The following is a 24345-nucleotide window of genomic DNA, read 5'->3' as shown; positions in this document are numbered from 1 at the left end:
CCCGAGGCCCCAAGCGCCGGCTCCCTGCCTCCCTGGGCCCGCGGCCGGGGCCTCCTATCCGGCCCTGCGGCGGGGGTCTGCGGTGACTCACCGGGGCTGGCCGGCGGGCAGGGGGCCGGAATGCGCTCACTTCCTCCCGCGCGCACCTGCCCGCCGCTGCTGGAGCGCCGCCCGGCCGGGCCTCCGGCGGATGTTTGCCTCGTCCGGGAGCGGGCAGCGGCGCGGGCCAGCCGCCGCGGCCCCCAGCCCCGCTCCTCCCCCGCCCCCCCCACCGCGTCCCCGAGCTGCTTCTGGGACAGCGGAGGCCAGCGCGCGCACACGCACACGCACAGACGCACCCGCCTCTGCCCCCGCGACCACACACCGTCTCCAAGAAGCGACACAACGCCCACGTGGCTGTGCATTCCTGCAGGCACGCAAGCTGGTGCCACCCAACGTCTCCCTGCTGCTCCCCCAACTTCTAGGAGAGGGGTTCTGGCTCAGCCCCAGCCTTTCTCACTCCAAAGCTTCGACACCCCTAAGCCCACCCCAGCCCCTACCCTCCACCAACCTGCCTGCCTCGGTTTCAGTGCTGCTGGCTGTTCTTGAAGTTGTCCAGATTTCATCTTGCTTGGATCCACAGTCAACGCTCATGGAAGCAGCAATGGGGATCAATTGGCACATCGTATTAGGTAAATCTGTTGCACAAGACCTCTTTTAAGTGCTGACAAGCAAGGATGGGGGGGATAAGGTGCACCTGACCCAAGCCATGGCATTTTTTTTTTCTTTTTTGCCATGGCATTTTGAGTTGCCTCATATGCATGTGGAAGTTGGACACTGAATAAGGGAGACAGGAAATTCCGATGCATTTGGACTATGGTGTTAGTGAGCAACATTGAAAAGTCCCAGGGACTGCCAAAAGACCAAACAGGTCTGGCTTAGGAGCACAGCCAGACGGCTCCTTAGAAGGGAGGGAGACTTCATCGCACACACAGACTTGCTATCAGGAGACCCGTCCCTGGAGTGGGCAGCATGGTTGCTCAAGTGGAGGAGCAGAGAAGACAGGGAGGTCCTGAACAAGAAGGATTGGCACAGTGTCTGCGAGCGACAAAGGCTCAAACGTAACAATTGTGAGGATGGCCCAGGACTGGGCGGCATTTCTCACAGTTGAGCATAATTAGTAGTTAGAATTAATTCAATGGTACGAACAAACTTGGCTTCTATGATCACCTAACCACCCCATCCCCGACCTTCACCTTCTCACTATGAATTGGCGTTGACTCCATCATGCCAGTAGAGTTTGGTATTTTGTTTACTATAGATTAAAGGGTTTCTGAAGGGTTAATGGCTTCCAGTCGTCTTTTTTTTTTTTAATTTTTTTTCCAGTTGTCTTATCTGATGCACTGACCCCAGAGTATGTGGGGACTGGCCACCACTAAGGAATAATGGAATAAATGCCAAGTGATTGCTCCCGTGAATAGCTGAAACACAGCTCTTTGAAGTGCATTAAAGTGTCAAAAAATAATCAAAATTCCTGCTGTTATGGGCCTTATACCAAAATGATGGCTAGCATTAGTGGGCAGAGTCCCAGGTAGGTGGGAAAAAATGGAGATCTCTAGAAAGACCCAGCTTTGAGACCTTCCACGGGAGACGTATTGAAGAGTTGGTTAGCCCCACTGTTTCTCAAACCAAACACCCAGATTTTCAAGGGTACAAGGGCCAAAACAAACATTCCCTTGAAGTTATTTGTATTTACAGAAGGTGATGGGGTGACATGGAGCATTGGGGGTACCAGGGCAGCCTCTGAAAGGACCCTCGGCTGCGGGCAGTGTGTCATTCCAACAAATCACAGCAACTAATCTTTTCTTTTTAAATCATTTTATTGGGAGCTCTTACGGCTTTTGTAACATCCCATACATCAATTGTATCAACCATATTTGTACATATGTTGCCATCATCATTTCGAAAACATTTTCTACTTGAGCCCTTGGTATAAGCTCTTTTTTCACCTCCCTCCCCACCCTCGTAAATCCTTGATCAATGATATATTGTTATTATTTCATATCTTACACGGTCCATTGTTTCCCTTCACCCACATTTGTGTTACTTGTCCCCTTTGGGGGGGGGCTATATATCCAACCTTGTGATGAGTTCCCCTTCCCACCTCCCCAACCATCCCCCTACCCTCATGATATCCCAGCATCTAGCAGAGAAGCAAACAAGCTCACATGGAAGTACACCAGCCTGTGTGATCATGAGGTATGGATGAGATCAGGTATCAAAAGATCCAAAACAAACAACCATATCGATGTGAATGAGGGGGTTGGAGTGGAGACCCAAAGCCCATCGGTAGACAATCAGATATCCCCCACAGAAGGGTTATAAGGAAGGGATGATTCAACCAAGGTGCAGTATAGCACCGACCAATCACACATCATTCCTCTAGTTCCTGAATGCTCCCCCACTACCACCACCACCACCACCACCACCACCACCATCCAGTTCTACCTCACAAATCTGGCTAGACCGGAGAGCACACAATGGTACAGATAAGAGCGCTGACTCGACACGTGGAATTCAGACAGATAAACCCTTCAGGAACGGTAGTGGGAGTAGCAACTAATCCCTCATGAAGGTAGCATGCCAGAGATGGTGCTGAGAACATTACATGGATCCTCTCATTGAATCCTCATAACAACCCCCTGACTGCACGTTATTATCTGCATTGTTCAAGGTAAGGAAATAGGCTTAGAGAGGTGAAGTGTCTTGCCCAAGATTGCATAGCTGGTAAGTAGCATCAGGATCTGCATCTAAGTCACCACAGCTTATGATCTTAATCACCCACATCTTGAGGTCCTGCAGAACCTTGGGGAAACTCAGTGGAGGCTTTCAGAGGATACATCCCTAAGAGCTCAGTCCGTCCTGTAGAGACATGGGGGGACTTTCCCACTAGGAGGCTGGCAGGAGATGCTCCTCTCTGAGAGGGAGGGCAGAACTCCCCCCACCCCAGGCATGGGTCTGCATCTGCTGTAGGTCTCGGGGTGACAAGCAGAGCAGTGTTACTTCCCTATGGGGTACCTGCAGAAGACACCCCTCCCTATCTAAGAGGGTCAGTCCTGACTCCAGGATGCTTCAGAGCCCCAGCCCCCACTCCAGGTGCCCGTTCCCTCTCTTGGAGCAGCTGGCTGTCGCACCCCACTTCAGCGCCTTGGTTTGGCCAGGACACAGGGTTAGCCATCCCCAGGAAATGCCTCCCTCCGGTCCAGGCAGGGATCCCAGCGCACACACCCCTGGAGTTTGAGGGGGGGGGTGTTGGGGGAAGGAGGGTAGTGGAATGCTTCCTCCTCTCCAGCCAGGGAAGAGATCTGGGGACCACCTGGGGGCCCTCACCCCTCCCCACGCCTTGCTGGGGAAGTGCCCAGCCCAGTGCCCCTTCCATGGCCACCTCCCTCCCGTTAGCTTTGCTGGGGCATGAATCAGCGCTCACAGCTTGTTAAAGCGAGACCTCTTGTTTTCTTGCCCTCACCTCAGGAAACAGAGTTACAGCGTTTCCAGCTCTGCTCAGCAGGGGGCCAGGGTCCTCACCCTATAAACATCACCCAGCCTGGGAGAGCAGAGGGCACTGAGAAGGTGTGAGACAGGAGCCCGGGACAGGAAGAAAGAAGCTCAAGGAGAGAAACCAAGACAAGCCCGGAGACTGAGGCCCGAGGGGTTCCAGAGGGCCGTGCTGCAGGAGTGGCCCTGAGGATGCTCTGGGCAAGACAGGCCCCGGGGGCCCCGGGAGGCCAGGGGGTCCTCTGCTTGCTGATCGCGCTGCTCCTTCAGCACCCGGGAGTCCACAGCAAGTGCTACTTCCAGGCGCAAGGTAACCCTGGGGGCCGAGGGGGTAGGAAAGGACAAAGGCACAGGTGTGTGTGTGTGTGTGTGTGTGTGTGTGATGGTGCAGTATTGGCATGTCCTCGCTAAAGCAGAAAAGGAAAACGCAACAGGAGAGTATGCCATCAACGCTCTTCCACCTCAGACCTGAAGGGTTTCTGTCTGCCCCCACCCCATGACCTGCCACACTAATGTCCCCTTCTTCCCTAGCCCCCTGCCATTATGAGGGGAAATATTTTACCCTGGGCGAATCCTGGCTCCGCAAGGACTGTTTCCACTGCACCTGTCTGCACCCGGTCGGCGTGGGCTGCTGTGACACGTGAGTGGCATGAGTGACTAAGGGCTGGCCGGGGGGGGGGGGGGGGACTAGATGGCAGAAGAATAGCATGAGGTGAGCCACACCTGGAGGTACCAGCAAGAGTTCAGATTTGGGTGACAAAGTGAGGGAGGTGAGGGTGTGTCTTCAAGGAAAACAATTTCTGTGATCACCGTGAGCCCGTAAATGGAAAGTGAGAGCTGAGTGAGGGGTGGGAGACAGCAAGGAAGTAGTGAAGGAAGATGTCGGAGGAATGCTGGGAGCGCAGTGTGGGGCAGGGCAAGGGGGCCCTCCACTCTGTTGACTCCCTGCTCCCTCCTTTGGTTCCGTAGGTCCCAGCACCCCATCGACTTCCCTGCTGGGTGTGAGGTGCGTCAAGAGGCAGGAACCTGCCAATTCTCCCTGGTGCAAAAGGCGGATCCTCGGCTGCCCTGCAAAGGGGGCGGGCCCAACCCAGAGTGGGGCTCGGCTAACAATCCTGATCCTGGGGCTCCTGCCCTTCCCCGCTCCAGCTAGACTCCACAGAGCCCCCTTCTGCTGATGCCCCACTGCTGCCACTTCCAGAGAGACCACTAGCAGCTGCCAGTTGACCCTGACTCAATAAACAAATACTACAGCTGAAAGCCTGCCTCTGATTGTCCACACCCCCGGGCCCCCAGTGGGAAAGGTGGGCCCTGCTAAGAGTCCAGAGGCTTGGGGCTCAGGTCTCAGAATCTTGAAGATCATTGGGCAGCTGGGCCCGTGTCAGATGGTTATGGTGCTGGTGCTGGGGCCGGGGGCAGCATAAGAGGCCAGGGTGGGACTGGTGGGCAGCACCTTGATGGGGAGGTCCCAGCTGAAGGTGTCCACCGGTACTTGCTCAGGCCCCGTCCAGGTGGCCGGCTCAGACTGTTCCATTGGGGGTAGGAGCACCAAACCTGGTTCTCGGGATGTAACAAATTCAAAATGTAATCGCCACTTCAGGGACACTGGAGGTGGGGGAGAAAAGGAGGGAGAGAGACATAAGTAAAGATATTAGAAGCCAGTCCACGATAGGATGTAGCTGTATGCAACGACTGAGAACCTGTTCTCAGGAAGAAAGCAGGGAGCTGGGGTCAAGGGTTTTCCCTTAGGACTCTTGTATATTAGCCAGAGAAGCGAGACAAGGCAAGCAAGGTCAACCCCAAAGAGGGGCTGTCATGATTCGGCAGCTAAAGGGCTGGGAGTCACAGATCAGTGCATCCCAAGGTTCCAACAGGGAGGGGTGAGCAAGGAGATGGGCTTAGGGGTCGGTATGTCGAGGAAACAGCACAAGCTGAAGTAAGGTTTCAGAAAGAGGCCGGGTATAGGTCTGTCCAGAGTACGTTCAGGCTCGGGAGACATTACGTTCTAAGCATGCAGAGCCTGTGCCGCCTTCCCTCACCCCCACAACCATCGGGATCTCACCAACAGCTGTGTAGAAGCCTGGGGTAGAGCTGAGAGGGATGGGGAGGGAGAAGCTGGTTCTGGTGGTATGCAGGCAGGACTCCTGGTGCCGGGCATGAGTCACGTGGGACACAGAAGGGGCACCTCCCGCCCCGCGCCGCCGCTGGTACTCAGGCTGTACCCGCTCCTCGGTCTGCAAACTTACTGAAAACTGGGAGCAAGGTGGCAAAGCATTTGGAAGTGCTACTTGTAGCGGAGAGGGCAGCCCAACCTCAAGCCCCTTAACCCACGAAAGGGACTCTGGGGGAACCCACAAGCCACTTCTACATCTGCCCCTCTTCATGCAGGTTCTTGTCCTAGGGCCTCCGTCCTAGCCCTCCAGACCTGGTGCCCCAGGAGCCCCGAGCCCCTCTCACCTGCAAACAAGCTACAGTGCCTTCCCCTAAGTCCAACGTCCCCACCACATCCTCGCCAAGTCTATAGACAGATTTGAAGATGCCAAAGGTCCCAACTTTGCCTCGGCCATCACTGATGTTGTACAGATCTGGGCAGAAGGAGAAGCTGTAAACCTGGAGTCCACACTGGCAAATGCCTGAGGCTGAAAACTGGGGCTGAGGGTGGGGTCTTTCTTTCTCAGGCAACGTGAGAGGTCAGCGAGCACTCGCTGATGAATGTAGGGGTTAGGAGACTGTGTCCCTGAGACAGAAAGGCCATCTGGGGAGGGGGAGGGGGAGGACCGCCTGGAAAGGATGCTCACGGAGGCTGCGGCAGGATGTGGCGGCCATGAGGTGCTCCCCAGCCAACTCGGTGAGCCACGAATCCTTCTTCCCACCTTCATCCTCCTCCAGGAATGGACTGGACGGGGCCACAGCCTCATCCTGGGGAAACCGGAGATCCTGAAGGCCTAGGGAGAGAACGAGGGGAGAGGGCCAGAAGCCAGAATGGAAGTTCGGATTTTAGATTACAACCCAAGAAGGGTGAGAGTATGGAGGGCACCTCCCCAGTACCTTCATGAAGACCAGAAAACACCTCTTCATCTGCTCACAAGCCGCCTAGGATCATTTCTACTTTGGTAAGCCTCCCCATACCCTTCCCTCTGGGACCCCTTACTTACCAGTCAGCACAAGGACCCTCAGAGGGACCCGGAGTAAAGTGATGGGGGAGTTGACACGCTGGCAGCCAATGGTCAGTTTGTAGACGTACTTGACTGACTGTCCTCGAAAGGAGGGTGGTCCCTCTATGGGCAGGACTTCGCTGTAGGAGTCTGGTTGGGAAGCAGGTGGTCAGAGTATCCAGGGGAATTCTCCCTCCAGGAGACTTAGAAGTCAGTGGGGAGACAGCGGGGAAGCGGGGGCGGGGCAGTCACTCACATGATTTGGACTCTCCAGGCTCTAGGCGCAAATCACAGAAGAGGATTTTCGGTGGAGTGGAAAGAATACATTGACCCCTCTCTCCTAAAAGAGACACTTAACTCAAAAAACCAAACTCATAGGAGCAGAACTGCCCCTGTGGATTTGCAGATGGTACCTCTTTGCAGGAGCTGGTGGTTCCGAACTGCTGACCTTGCTATCAGCAGCCCAATATATAATCCCACCAGGACCCCTTAAAAGAGATAAAGGAAGATGGAAATGCAATGACCCTGTCATCCAGAACTGGGCCAGCCCAGCACGGCAAGTGGGCAGTGAAGGGCTGCAAACAAAGGGCAGCCCGAGCAAGGCATCCCTTCTTTTCCTGGTGTGAGCTATCTTAGACCCCTAAAGGTCAAAGAGCCACTTCATTGCCCCCCATACCCACTGCGACAGGAATCATAATGGCCCACAGAAACCATATGATCAGTCCACTGAGGCTGAAGCCCCACCTCTCCACCCCCTCAGGCGGTAAAGGCAACATCTCTAACCTCGGTGTGGGAGGAAGACCGTCTGGCTCTCGGGCTGGACCTCTGGTTGGTTCGAGTCCGGGGGCGGCAGTGCCACGCGACTCTCACTAGCATGGAACTGACAGTGGATCTGTGCACTGGCCCAGGCCAGAGCCTCACTATGGGGAGAGGAAAAAGGGGCACGGGAGGGGGGCTTCTGACTTCACAAGTGCTTTCCCAGCCCCCTCCCACACTTTCAGGGGACACCTAGATGAGGGGACAGTGCTAGCGATCAGAGCGTAGAACCCAGGGCGACACCACTGAACAGAGAGAAGTATGCGATGTGTGTGAATGGCATGGGCCTGGGGGAAGGAGGGCCGTGCTGTTGGTCCATCCTTCAGTACATCCCAATCAACTCCACAGTCCTTTCCTACCACAAGTAAACCAGCAAGAAGGTGGGGGTCAGGGGTGTAGCTACTAGACACCTGGAGCCCCAGCCTGGCACGACACCCCAGGCTCCCTCCCGGAAGGAACACCTTCTTCCTTTGGTACCAGTATCCGCACCTGGATGCAGAAGTGGCCGTGGGGGGCAGGGGGTTGGTAACGGTCACCACACATTCCAGCGCCTCCCCCGCCAGAAACACTGGTCCCCGGCTCAGCTCTGCTACCACTTCGATCATGGCAGCTCCGCATCGGATCTAGAGAACCCGGGGCCCTCCAGTCGCAGGTCAGCACCGCTGGCCGCACGAGACGAGAGCGACTGCGGTCAGTGGCTGCGCGGTGAGACCAGAGGCGGCCGGGGGTCGGCACAGCTGCCGGGGGGAAGGGAGGGGAGTGTGGCAGCGGGCGAGCGGCTGGGCGCCTCCGGTGGCAGCTGGGACTAAAGAGGGGAGAAGGCGTCGCTCCGAGGCCGAGACCCCCGGCCCGCCTCCGCCCCCTCCCTAAAGGCTCCACGTCCCCGCCCGGCCGCCCGGCCGCTCGCGCCCCCACGCCCGGCACCGCGCACGGTCGAAACTGGGGGAGGGGGGGCGGTCTCGGCCAGCCAAGGCCCTCACCTGCGCGCCCCTCGGGGGCCGGCCAGGTGCGCGGCGAAGCCCCGGCGTAGACGACGCGCGAGGCGGGACTTCCCTTCGGCAGCACCACGGAGCCCCTTCCGGCCGGAAGCGCCCAGCTGGCCCGGCCGGAAGGGACTCGAGTGGTCTCGGCGCCTTGGGTCACCTCCCCCGGGCCGGGAGCTGGGCTCGGGCGGGGCCGCAGAGCGCGGCGGGAGGGACCCGGCGCCCGGCCCTGGGGGCGTCTGCAGGCGCGGCTCGGGGACCGGGCCGCCGCGGCCCCCGGCGCTCCCGGGCGAGCTCCCGGGCCGGCCCCGGGGGCGGTGCCTTGCGGGCTGGCCCCGGGACTCCTCCCCTCTCCGCGCTCCCAGCCGCCCTTTGGCCGGGCGCTCTGATCACCGCGGCCCAATGACGACGAGGCCCGACCCTTCCCGCCCAGGATCCGGAGAGACAGCCGAGCGACAGCCCGGGGCGACTTCATTGCTGTTGCCGCCGCCACCACCGCTGCAGCCACCTCGCCTCGGCTCTGCAGCGACACCGGCTCACCTCTTCGCATCGCAGCCCCCTGCCATCCGGGACGGCGCCTGACTGCGACCGGCGGCTGGCCAGATACTTTGTTCCAGAGGGCGCAGGACCCGGGGCCATCCAGGTCGTGGAGACCCAGGATACAGGAAACAAATATGGAAACCGGCCTCCCGGCCTCGGGGCAGACCGGCCACACCAAGAGGGAGCCGCAGGTTGGCTGCCTGGATGATACCGGAGGCGCTGAGGCTGCGCACCTTGCAAATGGGGAGAACCCCGAAGACACTCGGCCCCAGGACGCGAACCATGGGCAGCTGATGGCGTCCTATGAGGGCAAAGCTAGAGGCTACCAGGTGCCCGCTTTTGGCTGGCGCATCTGCCTCGCTCATGAGTTTACAGAGAAGAGGAAACCTTTACAAGCCAACCACATCTCGCTAAGCTACAAGATAAAGCATTTGGGCATGGGCTTGAGGTGAGTGGACCCCAGGGCTCAGAAGACCATGGGCGTCACTTTGTAGCAGCACAGGACTCCCAATAGAGATGACAAGGTCTTGGTGAGAAGACAGATGGGCTCCTGTCCAGGCCAAGGGACCTCCATCCCCAGGGTATTCTAGGCCCTGTGGTGTGGGGCGGGGAGACCAGGTGACTTGTCTTTGCAGCTGCCTCCCTCCCTCCACGTTCCTTTCCGCTGAACAGAGCTTGCCTCCAGTCTATCCCACTAGGTACCCTTCTGTACCTCTCTCTTGGGGATTAGCTATGCTTTGTGGCAAGGTAGGACAAGCTAGTGTGGCTGTAGCCGCTCGGACACAATGTTACTTTCCTTGGGAGGGAGTGTCTCTGATTCCCCTGGGCTTCTAGAGCAGGCAGGCAGGCAGGCAGGCAGGCAGGCGTTGTCAGGAGGTTTGCCTCAGGCGGGGCCCCCACTGCTTTCTTCAAGTGGTGCAGGTCTCTAAGGAGCCGGTGGTGAGCAGGGGCTACCCCTTGGGTGGAATAGATCATCCGGATATTAAAAAACAAAGCTGATTTCTCACCAGTGAGCTGCCACCATAGGTGCACCCCCCTCCCCGAACTCTTGCAAAGTCTTCCAGAGCTTGCCCTTCAAGAGTGGCTGACACCCCTAGAACTTGGCCTAGGCGGTAGAACCTCTCTAGATGCCTCCAGATAGATCCTCACCAAGACTAGGACGGGGGAGGCAGGTAGAGCAGGTAGCTGTAAAGATGGAAAAGCGTCACCCTGAGGCAGGCTACACGCTGAGGAGGCCACAGCACTGACAGCCTCTTACCTAAGGGGGTGGGGGACTTTCACTGCTCCGGTCAGCGCTGCAGGGCTGGAGGTGACGAGGCTGTGTCCCATACCCCAGCCCTCCGCAGTACGAAGGGCCAGTGGCACCCAAATGCCCGGCTCCTTTGCCAGTTCCTGTATGTGGCCTGTGCCATCTCGCTGGGTTCCTCCTGACGCCCCACCCAGCCCGATGCTGAGCCCTAAGTCTTCTGGGGAATGAAGACAGACTCCGGGGCCCGGAGTCAGAGCAGTACAATGGGGTCTACATGGTGGAGACAAGGAGGTCAAGAACTGGTGGACACCAAGCTAACCTTAGCTCCTGAGTATGAACTGAGTCATAGGGGCCTGAAACTGTGCTCAGTCCCCTGGTCTTGGCTCCCCATGCCAGCTGAGGGTGGGGGGGTGACCGACATAGGGCTTTAGGGATGGGATGAGGCCATGCACTGAGGCGAGAACCGGGGTGAGACACGGGAGAATGCTGAAGGCTAATCCTGAGTTAAGGCTGCAGTAGGCCAGGAATGGGCAGCTGCTAAGTTAGGGGTGTTTACCTGGGTAGAAGACTCTTAAGAGGGAGCTGAGGTGGGGCCGGGGATGGGGGCACACCGACACTTCTCAGGCCGTGGTGGGGCAGAACTCAACTTTGAAGTTCTCCTCCAGCCAGGGGCCCTTCAGTCAGACCCTACGGAGTGCTTATTCTAGACACCTCACTTCGGCTGCTTTCATAGCTGCCATTCCTTCTCCCAACTGGATCCCAGTTTCAAAGTCCAGTGGCCTCTGAGCTGCCAGAGGACCTTCATCTCATGCTGTCTCCCCGCCTTCCCTTCCCTCTCTACCCAAGAACCCACCTCCATTCTAATGTAAAAGGAAGAAAATAAAACAGTTCCCTCCCCCCAACTTTCATCTATCTCATTTGTAAATTCAAAGAGGACTTACTGGTTGCTGACCATGCACCCTGCCCCCTGCCCTGGGAGCTGTCAATGTCACTGTCCCTTTCCCAAAAGCTACAAGTGCGCCAGGTGCATGTGAGGAACTTGAAATCAGGAGGCAGGTCTGACTGGGCTGAGATAGTAGATAGATAGTACCGATCATGGCTCCCACAAGTGCTCCACTTTATGGGCTTTCCTACCCTTTACGTCATTTGATGTCACTTGATCTGTTTATAGCAGGCGGGATCCCACTTCATAGATGAGAAAACTGAGGCTCAGAGGAGTTACCCATTGACGTGGGTAGAAGCGGGGTGCCTGTGAGCTAGAAAATCCTGGGGTCCAGCGAATGGCAGAGGGAGAATCTGGCAGGGCGAGGGTCTTTAGAGAGGACCCATCCTGAATAGAAGTTTACAGGAAATGATTGAAAGAAGGCCGGGGCAGCTATGAGAGTAAGTGACTCAGAAATGGAATCACTTATCTATTGGCTGCCTCCCTGGAAGGTTCTGACTCGGGCTGTGGCAAGAGCAGGAAAACACTGGGGTTTCCAGAAGGCTTTATTAGGGTGCTATGAAAGCATAAGGAGGCGTAGTGGTTATGAGTTGGACTGCAATCTGTAGGGTCAGCAGTTCAAAACCACCAGCCGCTCCTTGGGAGAAAGATGGGGCTTTCTACTCCTGCAAAGTTACAGTCATAAAATAAAATAAAGTTACAGTCTTGGAAACTCATGGGACCGTTCTACCCTGTCCCATAGGGCCACTGCGAGTCAGCATCCACTCAATGGCAGTGAGTTTGGTTTTTTGGTGAAAGCTGAATCAGAGGAAATACCCCTAAATCAGTGGTTCTCAACCTTCTAATGCCATGACCCTTTAATACTGTTCCTCATGTTGTGGTGACCCTCAACCATAAAATTATTTTGTTGCTACTTCATAATTGTCATTTTGCTACTGTGAAGAATCAGGCAACCCTTGTGAAAGGGTCATCCAACTCCCCCAAAGGGGCCATGACCCACTGGTTGAGAACCACTGCCCTCAATGTAAAGCGGGGTTGTCTGGGTGAGATTCCCCCTCCTTGGCATATCCTCTAAACTGTTACCTCTGAATATTGGAAGTGGAGCGGGAAATGAAGCTTTTTAAAAGGTGACAGCTCTCTGTGGAGGATTGGTCACGCCAACTTAGAAGCAGAACCTGGCCGTCAGTGTCTCAGATGAGAGCTGCTAGCGCGGGCTCAAGCAGTGGCCGTGGAGTTGGGCAAAGGGGAAATTGAGCCACTGGCCTGAGGAGAGCTGTGAGCTGCTGTTACAGGAGCGATGAAGGGACAGTGAACTGGAGCGAGGTCAAGAAGAAGACAGGTTTGGAAGAGGAGGTGATGGGTCTTCGGGCCATTTATCGAGAGGTAACAGGTGTGTGTGAGAGGCACCAGCCACCTGCCCCTAACCCCTACCCCGTTTCTTGCTCCTCAGGTACATTCATTGGTGGTACCGGAAGACTCAGGTGGAGAAGAAGATACCGTTCATTGACATGTTCAATTCTGTGCCCTTGAGACAGATCTATGGTGAGCCTCATCCCAGCTCTGCCCTGCTCAGGCGGGGCTGCCCTCCAGGTCAGCCAGAGTGGGGAACCCCACTTTTGGTCCAGAAAGTGAAGAACAGGTTCCGTTTCTTCTTCCCACCCCCACTAACCATTCTGATCTCTCTCCAGGTTGTCCCTTGGGGGGCATCGGGGGAGGTACCATTACCCGTGGCTGGAGAGGCCAGTTCTGCCGTTGGCAGCTCAACCCTGGAATGTACCAGCACCAGACAGTCATGGCTGACCAAGTAAGCGCCGGGAGAGGGAGGAGAGGTGCCGGGGCCAGGCAGGACCTGCTGGCTCGTGTAGGATGTGGTGGTCAGATGTGTATGTGCTCCAATAAGTACTTTTATGATGCCTCCCACGGGCCAGGACTAGCGGTAGGAATCAGACCCAGGGCACACGGTTCTGAAGGGAGGAAACAGCCTGGCAACCACACCCTCCATTTTTCTAGTGACTACCTTCGCTGGCCCACCTCCACCAGCCATGGGGAGTACACAGACTTCCTGGACCACTTAACCTGGCTCATTCGGTAGGGCCTTAAAGGGAAACAAACCCCAAGCGTTACAGATGCATTCAGAGAAAGAATGGATGTATACTTAAGAGCATCTGGGGGTCTCTCTGACTGAGAACCTAGAAAGATCTCTGCCTTCTTCCCTCTTCAGACACTCCCCTTCTGTACCCACCGCTCCCTCCTCAGCTCTGGGCCCATGTTTATTCATATCTTTCTGGTGACCTCTTGTCTGAAGTTGCCCACCAAGTTCCTATTTCCTGTCTGGAAGGATCTCGCTAGCGTTCAGCTCACCTTCAAAGGGAAAATGCCTAGCCAGCCTCGAGTCCAATTAACGACAATGCCCTCCCAGTTGAGTCTTACCAGCCCTGCCCAGTGCTCCAAGCTTCCTCCCTGGCTCACCCCCTAGGCATTCCACAGGCATGCCCTCTGGAATTGACTCTCCAGTTAAAGTAATGAGGGTAGCTACCATTTATTGCCGGCGCAATGTGCGCCAAGCATTGTCCTGGGCGCTCTTGGCATACTATCTAATTTAAGATCAAAAATAGCCCTACCAAGTCAGGGCCACTATTAGAGCCACCCCACAAAGGAGGAAACTAAGACCTGAGAGGTTTAGCAGTGTGCCTGAGGTCACAGAGTCGGTCAGTGGATAGATGGGGGCTCCAAAGCCCTTCTCTCTTTGTCAAAGAGCCTGTGGGCTCAGCTGTGGTCCACTATTCCAGCAACGTGAAAACATGCTTTTCTCTCTTCAGTCCACAGAGCAGACTGTTTGCACTAAAGGAAAAGATAGCAATCCTGCCTAGGCCCCGCCTTCCAGAAGCTTAAATATGAGCGAAAATAGAGTGAGTGTAAGGCCAACTCGGGGCCCAAATGAAAGGGCCAGGTAGTGTCCGGAGGAGAAAGGCACACTGCAGAGTGCCCATCTGTCCACACACCCCAACTCTTCCACGGAGTCTTAGGGGAGAAAGGTGCACCCCTAAACTAGAAAGGAGCCTAGACAACAGCAAGGGAGACAGAATTGTGAAAGAAAGAAATATCATGTGACTGCTGGGCTGGAGGGGCATTGGGACATCCTGGAGGAGGAGGAGGAGGAAGAGAAATGGCATTTGACCTAGCCCTTGAAGAGTGATGTTTCAGCAGGTGGCACATCCTCCAACACAGAAGCCTGGAGGAGGAAGGCCTTGTGTTGAGGAGCAGTGAGGAGGACCTGAGAGCTGGCTCTGGGCAGCGAAGGTGGTCGTGGTGGGCAGGGAGCAGGGATCACGGTGGGCCCTCATAAATCAACAGACAGTAACTGGATTAATGGCTTCTTGGGGGCCCGGGAAGAGAGGTTGGAGGGGATTAGGGAGCTAATAGCAATGAATACAAGCAGGTCGGAACTGATGGTGGTGATGTGGAAGTGTGACCTGGGAAGGACAGGTCAATCAGAAATAAGAGGAGGACCCGGAAAGCCAGGCAGAAGAGTCCAAGGGTCCCCGGGTGTCACCGGAACCCAAACAGGGACTGACAGACTTTGCTTTGTCTACAAACATGGCCACAGTGACATCCAGATGGCAGGGGCATGGAGTGCCAGGCATGGGTGGTGAGGGTCTACCTTGTTAGGGCACTAGACTCCCGTAGTGGGGAAGGCAGAGGCTGCCTGGGAGATGGATGGATGGAGGGGGAGGCAGCAGGACTTGGCCATGACTCATGAGCTTTGGGGCAAAGTCTAGGGGATGACACATCGGTGCTGCAATGGGAGTGAGCTTGCAGGGCAGGGTGCCTGTGGGCTACCCCAAGCCAACCGGCCTGTTTGCTGTAGTTCACAGTGTGCCTGCGGCGGGAAGGGCAGACTGTCTACCAACAAGTCCTGTCCATGGAGCACCCAAGTGTCCTGCGCAGCTGGAACTGGGGCTTCTGTGGGTTCTTTGCCTTCTACCACGCCCTCTATCCCCGAGCCTGGACGGTCTACCAGCTGCCTGGCCAGAATGTCACCCTCACGTGCCGTCAAATCACGCCCATCTTACCCCACGATTACCGGGTGAGGCGCCCCCTCTCGGGTCCCTCTACTGCTCCCCCCACCCCTGGGATGTATCTTTGCTGGATATTCCATGACCTATGAAAGGAGGGAGGTGGGAACCGTGGGCATCACACTGGTTTCCCAGGTGTGGGGGCTGGTCCCCCACATAACTAGTTCCAGTCCCAATCTCCCGGTAGGCAGCCACCTGAGAAGATGAGGCAATGGGAGTGGACAACAGAAGAGATTGGGGGCTGTTTCAGTCAGGTCCTCTGGACCAGAAGGGGGTGGGAGAGAGAAAGAGAGTATTGGAGGTGGGGGGGGCAGGCTCCATTGAGTATCCCCTGACTCTGATCTCTCGCCCCCAGGACAGCAGCCTGCCCGTAGGAGTCTTCGTGTGGGATGTTGAAAACGAAGGGGACGAAGCGCTGGAAGTGTCCATCATGTTCTCCATGCGGAATGGCCTGGGGGGCGGGGACGACGCCCCTGGGGGGTTATGGAATGAGCCCTTCTGCCTCGAGCAAGATGGGGAAACGGTGCAGGGGCTGCTGCTGCATCATCCGACCCTCCCAAACCCCTACACCATGGCTGTGGCTGCACGTCTCACGGTAACGAGCGGGTCTGCCCCCCACCTTAGCACCTGGCCGAGCCCACCTCCACCCCACAGCCCTTCAGCTCCCGAGGCCTACCTGCACCAGGACCCGAAGCCTCTGGAATTTGGAGGCTGGGAATCTGGAACAGTAGCTGGAGAGTTTGCCCGACTCCAGCATATTTGTGGGGCTCCCCCTCACCGAGTCCTTGGCTCCTTAACAGGCAGATACCACCGTTACCCACGTCACCGCCTTTGACCCCGACAGTACTGGGCAGCAGGTGTGGCAAGATCTACTGCAGGATGGACAGCTGGACTCCCCTGCTGGTGATGCTGGGGCCTGACAGGGAGGGCTGGGAAGAGAGGCGCCCCTGTCTTGGGAACAGGGGTGGGAGGCCTAGGAATGGCTAGGCCTGGTTGCCACATCAGGGCTTCCAAGTTCTGGGGCTGGAGGGGCTTATGCTGACGCTTCCGTGTTTCTCTCAGGCCGGAGTGCCCCCTCTCCCAAAGGAGCCGGTCTCGCCGGGGCTGTGTGTGTTTCAGGCAAGCTGCCGCCGCGAGGCCAATGCCGCCTGGAGTTCTCTCTGGCTTGGGACATGCCCAGGATCATGTTTGGAGCCAAGAGCCAGGTCTACTACAGGTGATGGAGTCGAGAAAGTACACGGATCCCAGGGCTGGGGCTCGAAGCCAGACCCTGTGACCTCACTCGGCGCCCCTCTCACCCCAGGTGGTATACAAGGTTCTTTGGTCAAGCTGGCACTGCAGCCCCCGCTCTTAGCCACTGTGCACTGTGCCGATACGCAGACTGGGAAGAGAGGATCTCAGCTTGGCAGACCCCAATACTGGAGGACAGGTGCCTATGGGATCCATCTCCTGACCACCTTGCCTTTCTTGGCACTACCTGACGGGGACTCCCAATCCACTCTCTCTAGCCACCATCATGTCAGAGGATTGTGCAAAGATTGACTTTGCCCACACACCCTGCCCTGAACCCCAGAATCCTGTCCCTTGCTGAGAGGTCCACCCTCAGACCATTCCCTCCTCCTGCCTCCCCAGATCCTTGCCCGCCTGGTACAAATCTGCACTGTTCAATGAACTATACTTCCTGGCCGATGGAGGCACCGTCTGGCTGGACGTGCCCGAGGACACTCTCCCCGAGGAGCTGGAAGGGAGCATGAGGCAGCTCCGGCCCACACTTCGCGAGTACGGCCGATTTGGCTACCTTGAGGGTACGGGCTGCTGGGGAGCCCGGGCACGGCAGGCCACGCTCCTGAGGCTGGCTAGTGACCTCCGACCATGGCTCGTGGGGATGGGTCTCCCTTGGGGCTTTGGTGGGAGTATGGGGGATGGTGTTGACAGGTGATAGCATCCCACCCCCAATTCTAGGAGATAAGCTAGAGAGGGGAGTTTTTTGGAGGAAGCAGGAGTGCTGGCAACTGTGTCTCTGCCCCCCCCCTCTCCCCCAGGCCAGGAATATCGCATGTACAACACCTACGATGTCCACTTTTATGCGTCCTTCGCCCTGGTCATGCTCTGGCCCAAGCTCGAGCTCAGCCTGCAGTATGACATGGGTAAGCGCCCCTCTTGCGCCGTGCCCCCTTCTCCCCACAGGGCTCTCCATTTCCCCTGAACTCGTGGTGACTCCGATCATCCCTCCCTCCACCTTCTCCTGACACACACACCTGTGTCCCGCTGATGGGTCCCCTCTGTGCCCCTCCTCTGGCTGTCCCCCCAGCTCTGGCCACCCTCAGGGAGGACCTGACCCGACGGCGGTACCTGATGAGTGGGCTGACAGCGCCCGTGAAGAGGAGGAATGTCATCCCCCATGACATTGGGGACCCAGGTAGGAGCCCTCCACTCCTCCCCTTCTGCACCCCCTCCCCTCCCCACCAATGCAAAGAAACCAGGCCCCTTCGCTCCCGCAGATGACGAGCCCTGGCTCCGGGTCAATGCATACTTGATCCACGACACTGCCGACTGGAAGGACTTGAACCTGAAGTTTGTGCTGCAGGTTTATCGGGACTATTACCTGACGGGTGACCGGGACTTCCTGAGGGACATGTGGCCTGTGTGTTTGGTAAGGGGTTCCTGCGGAGCCGAGTGCCCAGCAGCACACCTGGCTGCAGTCCTCTCTGTAGGAGGTGCTGGGTCCTCAGTGGGTTGATCCCCTCTATAGGCCGTGATGGAGTCTGAAATGAAATTTGACAAGGACCACGACGGGCTCATTGAGAACGGAGGCTATGCAGACCAGACCTACGATGGATGGGTCGTCACCGGGCCCAGGTTGGGAGATGGGTGGGGTGTGTGTGTGTGTGGGGGGGGGTGTTCCTGGAGGTCTGAGGTAGGGGAAGAGAGACTCTTTGACAATGCACGGGAGTGGTGGGTCTGACCGCCACACCTGTCTCTGACCAGTGCATACTGTGGTGGGCTGTGGCTGGCAGCAGTGGCTGTGATGGTCCAGATGGCTGTTCTCTGTGGAGCGCAGGACACCCGGGAGAAGTTTGCTGCCATCCTCAGCCGGGGTCGAGAGGCCTATGAGAGGCTGCTGTGGAATGGTAAGAGCGGCTGCTGCAGAGAGCTGGCTGGAGGGGCTGGAGGTATTTTAAAGCAGCCCTGGTGTAGTGGTTACGTGTCGGCTACATTCTGCATGGTCAGCAGCAGCAGCTGGGTGGGAGAAAGACTTCCTACTCCAGTAATCAGTTAGTCTCGGAAACCCACAAGGGGTCGCTATGAGTCAGCATTACTCGATGGCAGTGAGTTTGGTTTTGGGTTTTTTCGGGGGCACAGAGGCGCCCTGGCCATATTGTGGATTAAGCTCATCATAAAGCTGGCAGTTCAAACCCACCAGCCTTAGCAGGCTCTTAAAATGAGGCCGGCTGCTCCCATAAAGATGCATGGTTTGGGGGCCTGAAACAGTTGTGGGGGGCCAGGGGAGCCCTATTTTGCCCTTGCTCTGCTCGCTGCAGGCCGCTACTACAACTATGACAGCAGCTCGCAGGCTCAGTCCCGGAGCATCATGTCTGACCAGTGTGCTGGCCAGTGGTTCCTGAGGGCCTGTGGCCTGGGAGAAGGAGACACGGAGGTGAGTGCCTAGCCAGAGAAGCCTGGGAGGAGGTTCTCCCAGCAGGGGGAGAGCCAAGATTAAGGGACCCCGTTTCTGTCCTTGCCCCGCCAGGTATTTCCTACCCCACACGTGGTCCGGGCTCTGCGAACCATCTTCGAGTTCAATGTCCAGGCCTTTGCTGGAGGCGCCATGGGGGCTGTGAACGGCATGCAGCCCCACGGCGTCCCTGATACCACCAGCATCCAGTCTGATGAAGTCTGGGTGGGTGTGGTCTACGGGCTGGCTGCCACCATGATCCAGGAGGTAAGGCCTTCCCCTCCCCATCTCCATCCTGGCTTCTACAAGTTCTGGATTGGCATTTTTGCTATTGGTGATCTTTCTCATGATCTGGGAGCTTCCTGAGGGCAGCTGAAGTGAGTGTCCCAGGGGAGCCAAAGTGTAAGAGTTTCATCTCTGCCCCTAGGGACTGCCCACGGAGGGCTTCCAGACGGCAGAAGGCTGCTACCGCACTGTGTGGGAGCGCCTGGGCCTGGCCTTCCAGACTCCTGAGGCCTACCGCAAACACCGAGTGTTCCGCTCTCTGGCTTACATGCGCCCCCTGAGCATCTGGGCCATGCAGCTGGCTCTGCAGCAGCAGCAGCGTAAAAAAGGCTCGGGGCCAGGAGCCCAACAGAACCCAGGACTAAACCCAAGGCCTCCGTCCAGCCCAGAGGATGTCCCAGAGGGCCCCAAGTGAGCCTTCTGACTGGGAGGAAGGAGCCCCCCACCCAGATCTCTCCTGCAACCCTGAGCCACCAGGACAATCACACTCCCTCCCTACCACCCAGCCATGCCAGTAACGAGGGGTCGGGGGTGACCCAGGCATCAGAATAATTTATTTATTTCCCTACCCCCCTCCCCTCACTGCATGAACTGTTCGAGGTGGGTCCACTGACTCCACAAGGCCCCTCCCCAGGATGACAGGGACACATCAAATTAAAAGTTCCAGAAAGCCAGTGAGTCTGGTGTCTACGCCTCAGGCTTCCTGGCTCCACCTGCTCAGGGTCCTTTGGGCTTAGACACAGATGGCGCTCCTGTGCAGGCACTCCCTAGCCTGCAGAGCTGACCTGCAGGAGGACAGAGATGGGGCTGTGGGCAGGGAGCCATTGCCCCTCTCTGGTGAGATTCACCTGCAGGAGGAGGATGGGCTTTAGGCAGGAGTGCAATGAGAAGGGGTCAGGGAAGCTCGGCTTTAGGGGAGGCTCTGCCCCGGGAAACTTAGGCACTCGACATGAGCAGCAGCAAGAGTTGCCAGGGGCCTGGAGGAGGTGGCCTGAGCTGCCCGGCCACTGGTTTCTGCGGTCTTCTGGGACCTCTGACGGCAGCGCCAGCAGCTCCAGCTGGGGACGTTCCTCACTGGGGAGGGACCGAAGCTGGCGGGACAACACTGAGGAGACAAAGATGATCTTCAAGGGCAGGTCAGGGCCTCTCCCGAGCCCAGGTCTGGATGACTGATAGCCTCAAGTCTCTCACCTCCGTGCTGGGTTGGCTGGCTCCCCTTTAACTCCGAGGAGTACATCGCCGGGGCGAGGAGGAGGCAGAAGGAGAAGAGGAGGACCTGGAGCACAGAGAAAAGGGAGGAAAGAAGGGGCTCTGGCTCACACCTGTCCCCACCCCGAGGAAAGGCTTCTCCCTCCACCAGGACCCAGCCTCACCAGCACACAGGTGCTGCCACTGGCGCTTTGGGTTGATATCTGTATCACCATGGCCTGGAGTTTCCTCAGCTGGCCCAGAAGGGACCTGGCAGAAGAGAAGGAGCAGTGAGCAGACGCTGGCCTGGCAACTGAGGGGGTGGGGAGGTTATCCCCAAGCCCTGGACCATCTTGTTCCTCTATTGTTTCTGCCAGTGACCACTTCTCTGCAGCTAAAATGCTTAGAGAACTCCATTCAAAACAAACAGACAACCTCTTGGCCTGAACAAACTCCCTTCGCAAATAGCTTCACCAGTTCTGCCTGACCAGCAATGCATGTAGTCCTCCCAGGCATTCACCCCCTCCCTGCCCTCTCCCTCTGCCCCAGCTCACCTGTGTCCACGATTCACCAAACCGACAGCCTGTGTTCTCTCTGCTTGAAATGCTTTCTTCAGCCACGGAATCCTAGCAGCTATCAAATGGTGTCTGATAGCACGCACACACCTACCCTCCCCACGTCTTTCTGGCTCTCTCCCTGCCCTTGCTGGGTACTGGAGGGTTTTGGGTGGACTGACTTGGCCTGTACTATGAGCTTCCAGGGCTCAGAAACAGTGAAGGCTAAGCTCCAGACTGGTCTACAGGCGATGCCCAGTTCAAAATCAAATGAAGAACAAGGCAAGAAGCAGGAACCTGGCGGGGCGGGGGGGGGGGGGGGGGGGGGGAAACGGTGCTGTTGCTTACAGATTCTCTTCCTCCAGGAGCTGCACTTTGTTCTGTAGCTCCAGGTTCTGGGCTGTGTATTTCAAGATCCTAGAGGAGGAATGGGAACAGCTTCTAGATTCCCCGGTGCAAAAACATTTTCACCCACCTCCCCCTTCCCCTTCACACCCCCTTTCCCCTCCATACCTGCTCTCTAACCCCCCCACATACACCTTCTTCTTCCTGCGACTCTCTTGAGCAGACTTTTTGTTTCGAATCTTCCTCCGCACTCGTTTCAAAATCTGTCCCTCCTCCTGGGAGAAGACGGGGGTGGGGGGGGATCAGTAGCTGAGCAATGGACCCAAAGAGTTCAATCATCAGCCAATAAGCCCTGGGTTTCTGTGAGCGCCTCAGGGACCAGGTATGAACGAACACCTTTGTGAACAAGCCCAGACCATTTTTACAATTGTATCATTTAACCAAATGTATCCTTTCTCCATTGGCCTTTGCTAGTAGCTAGCTCTTTCCAGACACTTGATAGTTCTTTAGACAAGCGTTTCTCAACCTGTGGGTGGTGGCCCCTTTGGGGGTTGAACGACCCTTTCACAGGGGTCGCCCAATTCGTAACAGTAGCAAATGACAGTTATGATGTAGCAACGAAAATAACTTTATGGTTGGGGGGTCACCACAACATGAGGAACTGTATTAAAGGATGGTGGCATTAGGAAAGTTGAGAACCACTGCTTTAGAGTGTGTATACACACACACACACACACACAAATGTTAGCTCCTTCGCATTGACTCCATCCTGTTAAGATCTGGGCTCAAACAGGAAACTAGAATAGGCCCTGGCAAATACAGCTCAGCAGGGGAGTCACAGCCCTTCCTATTGACCCAGCCTCCAAACCCTTCAGGAACCATGTCTTAGTGCTGGCTTGCTGGCTGCTGCTGGTCTTTTGAGAAATTAAAATTCCTTCAACTTTTCTGAGAATGAACGCTGACTTCATCCCAGCTTCGCAGTGGCATCACTCAGGAAATGCAAACACAGGGATTTACGTTTATCCTTGTCATGCTGTTTGTTCAGCCTGGGCCTCGATAAAACTGTGTTCTACCATGCAGCAAGAGGTGGAGTACCAAGGAGTCGGTGACATCTAAATATTCCTCCTGTGCACAAGGCCCTGTAGTAATATTGCGTGGGCAATTTTGAATCATGTCTTCATGAGAACCTTCCAATTTGTTGAAGCATCAGACCTCCCTGGGAGGCAGCATTTTACAGCCAGCATATTAAATGCACACCCTGGCAACACTGCTCAGTTCCCCACCTCTAGCCTTTTGCAAATTACTGATATAAAACTAACAAGAAACAAGATGGACTCCCTTATGGGAGCAGAGTTTAAATTGGGAACATCCAGTTTGCAGATGCCAATGGGTGGCAGTGGAAGGCCAAAATGCAATTGCAGGGGCCCCTCATGAACTACGCCTCCAGGGAATCCCCTCTGAATAGTCCAGGAACGGGACTAGCCTCGCCACTAGACAGACCACTGTAAAACTGACTATGGCAGATATAGTTAGGTTAAAATGGAACACACCCTATCACTCCATCACCCTTATGACCCATTCTATTCCACTGAGGTTTTTCTGTTTCGTCTACTCGTAGTTGGTTTTCTGTTTGTTTGTTTGCTTGCTTGCTTCTTGTGTATTGTATAACTGTGTATATGCATTCCAGGGTAGGTAAATCTAAAGAGACAGTAAGTAACTGGACTGATAATTACCCAGGGGCACAGCAGGGGAGGATGTAGGGAAATGGGGAGCTAACCATGAGTAGGAGGATAAAATGCTCTGAAACTGGTGATGATTGCACAAATCTTAATATGAAAGAACGATTAAATTGCATGATAAGTGAAGTATATGCCAATAAACTATTTAAAAAAAAGATTGGCTGCCTTGAGATGCCTCCAGCCTCAGCTCTGCTAATGAGAGGCTTACCTTGGTGAGAGGAAGTGTCTCGGGCAGAGTAAGGCCATCCTTCTCCAAGAGCCTCTTCTCTTCATCGGTCAGCATCAGTCTCTCAGTCTCCTGGGGCAATTGGGGAGCAGAGTTGCATGGGGCTGCCAGAAAGGAATGGGGAATCCTGCCGCGACTGCGGTACTGGAGGAATAATCCTCCTGGAAGTCAAGTACCTGCTCTTCGAGTTCCATCCCCTGCAGTGGGATCACCTGGGCCGCCGCCGCCTCATAGCTCCCACTGGCTGCAAAGGGAAAAGGTGAATAGCCAGGTCTAGGCGCCCTTTCTTTCTCATCAACCTCAGTTAAGTCGGACTCACCTAAATCTACGGAGTCATGCTCCTGTGAGAGGGAGTAATTGTGATCGTGGTGCACCGAACACGGGCTGGAGGAGCTGAGAGCGTCCGGCGATGCTGAGGGGCTGAGCAGGGAATTCAGGAAATCCTCCACCTCCCACTCACTCAGTACCTGCACCGGGTTCAAATTCAAGGGCTGTTATCTATCGCCACCGCACCCCACCGCACCCCACCCCACCCTTCCACCCCCCCACCCACCGGTAAGAATGCTTGTTCCCAGCTCAGCGTCTCACCAATTGAGAACTCCCACTCACCTCGGAGAGCGGCAGCTCCCAGTCCAGAGAGGCCTCCTCGGGCGCCACTCCCAAATCTCCGCTTTCCTCCACTAGAAAACCCAGCAGGTCCCCGTCACCGGGGCTCGGTGCCAGCTCCATATGGGCCATCTACGGGGCAGCTGGATAGAAACTCCGGGACACACCCAATCCCCGAGCCCCAGGCACGGCCCCCCGCCCTGTGGAAGGTCTCCCACGTCGGTTCTGGCCCCTCTCCGCTCCCTCGCCCGCAGCTTTCACTCTCGGGCCGGACTGCCTCCCAGACTCGAGCCTAGTCCACTTCCAACACAACGGAAGCCAGACGCCTCGCCCGCACGGCATTCTGGGACTTGGAGTTCTCGGAAGTGGCCGCGGCGCGGCGCCACGTCCCGGGGGTTATGCAAATCGCGGGGCCGGCCCCTCGGCCTCC

General features: G+C 56.5%; 3 protein-coding genes across 9 annotated transcripts; 1 reads left to right on the top strand and 2 right to left on the bottom strand.

Annotated features, from left to right (window-relative positions):
• Window positions 1–1861: 1861 nt before the first annotated feature.
• Window positions 1862–8792, bottom strand: RGP1 (RGP1 partner of RAB6A GEF complex). 5 transcript variants are annotated; one of them, XM_075560118.1, is made up of 10 exons: window positions 8486–8792; window positions 7995–8310; window positions 7473–7609; window positions 7103–7177; window positions 6946–6966; window positions 6690–6839; window positions 6333–6479; window positions 5992–6119; window positions 5597–5786; window positions 1862–5139 (listed from the first exon to the last, which is right to left on the bottom strand). In XM_075560118.1, the coding sequence occupies exons 2-10, from the start codon at window positions 8108–8110 to the stop codon at window positions 4916–4918; spliced, it is 1188 nt and encodes a 395-aa protein (XP_075416233.1). In that variant the 5' UTR covers window positions 8111–8310; window positions 8486–8792; the 3' UTR covers window positions 1862–4915. The 5 variants fall into 5 exon arrangements, with proteins under 5 accessions (XP_075416233.1, XP_075416231.1, XP_075416232.1 ...); XM_075560116.1 differs by having other exon boundaries at window positions 6946–7029; window positions 8486–8790; XM_075560117.1 differs by having other exon boundaries at window positions 6946–7029; window positions 7995–8242; window positions 8486–8790.
• Window positions 8594–21316, top strand: GBA2 (glucosylceramidase beta 2). 2 transcript variants are annotated; one of them, XM_075560114.1, is made up of 17 exons: window positions 8594–9476; window positions 12671–12810; window positions 12909–13024; window positions 15089–15307; window positions 15652–15891; window positions 16097–16199; window positions 16359–16512; window positions 16600–16725; window positions 16929–17101; window positions 17339–17443; window positions 17608–17715; window positions 17798–17949; window positions 18049–18155; window positions 18285–18427; window positions 18839–18954; window positions 19048–19239; window positions 19400–21316. In XM_075560114.1, exons 1-17 carry the CDS (start codon window positions 9163–9165, stop codon window positions 19670–19672), a joined length of 2781 nt encoding a protein of 926 aa, XP_075416229.1. In that variant the 5' UTR covers window positions 8594–9162; the 3' UTR covers window positions 19673–21316. The 2 variants fall into 2 exon arrangements, with proteins under 2 accessions (XP_075416229.1, XP_075416230.1); XM_075560115.1 differs by having other exon boundaries at window positions 8595–9476; window positions 12671–12762; window positions 19400–21315.
• On the bottom strand, window positions 19790–24256 carry CREB3 (cAMP responsive element binding protein 3). Of its 2 annotated transcripts, XM_075560122.1 has the most exons (9): window positions 23919–24245; window positions 23629–23776; window positions 23486–23553; window positions 23292–23381; window positions 21513–21619; window positions 21348–21416; window positions 20631–20715; window positions 20449–20533; window positions 19790–20362 (listed from the first exon to the last, which is right to left on the bottom strand). In XM_075560122.1, exons 1-9 carry the CDS (start codon window positions 24045–24047, stop codon window positions 20025–20027), a joined length of 1119 nt encoding a protein of 372 aa, XP_075416237.1. In that variant the 5' UTR covers window positions 24048–24245; the 3' UTR covers window positions 19790–20024. The 2 variants fall into 2 exon arrangements, with proteins under 2 accessions (XP_075416237.1, XP_075416236.1); XM_075560121.1 differs by having other exon boundaries at window positions 23486–23776; window positions 23919–24256.
• Window positions 24257–24345: the final 89 nt, after the last annotated feature.

This window comes from Tenrec ecaudatus, chromosome 10, assembly GCF_050624435.1.
Source record: "Tenrec ecaudatus isolate mTenEca1 chromosome 10, mTenEca1.hap1, whole genome shotgun sequence".
NCBI classification, from domain to species: Eukaryota; Metazoa; Chordata; class Mammalia; order Afrosoricida; family Tenrecidae; genus Tenrec; species Tenrec ecaudatus.
This window is presented reverse-complemented; position numbering and strand designations above follow the sequence as displayed.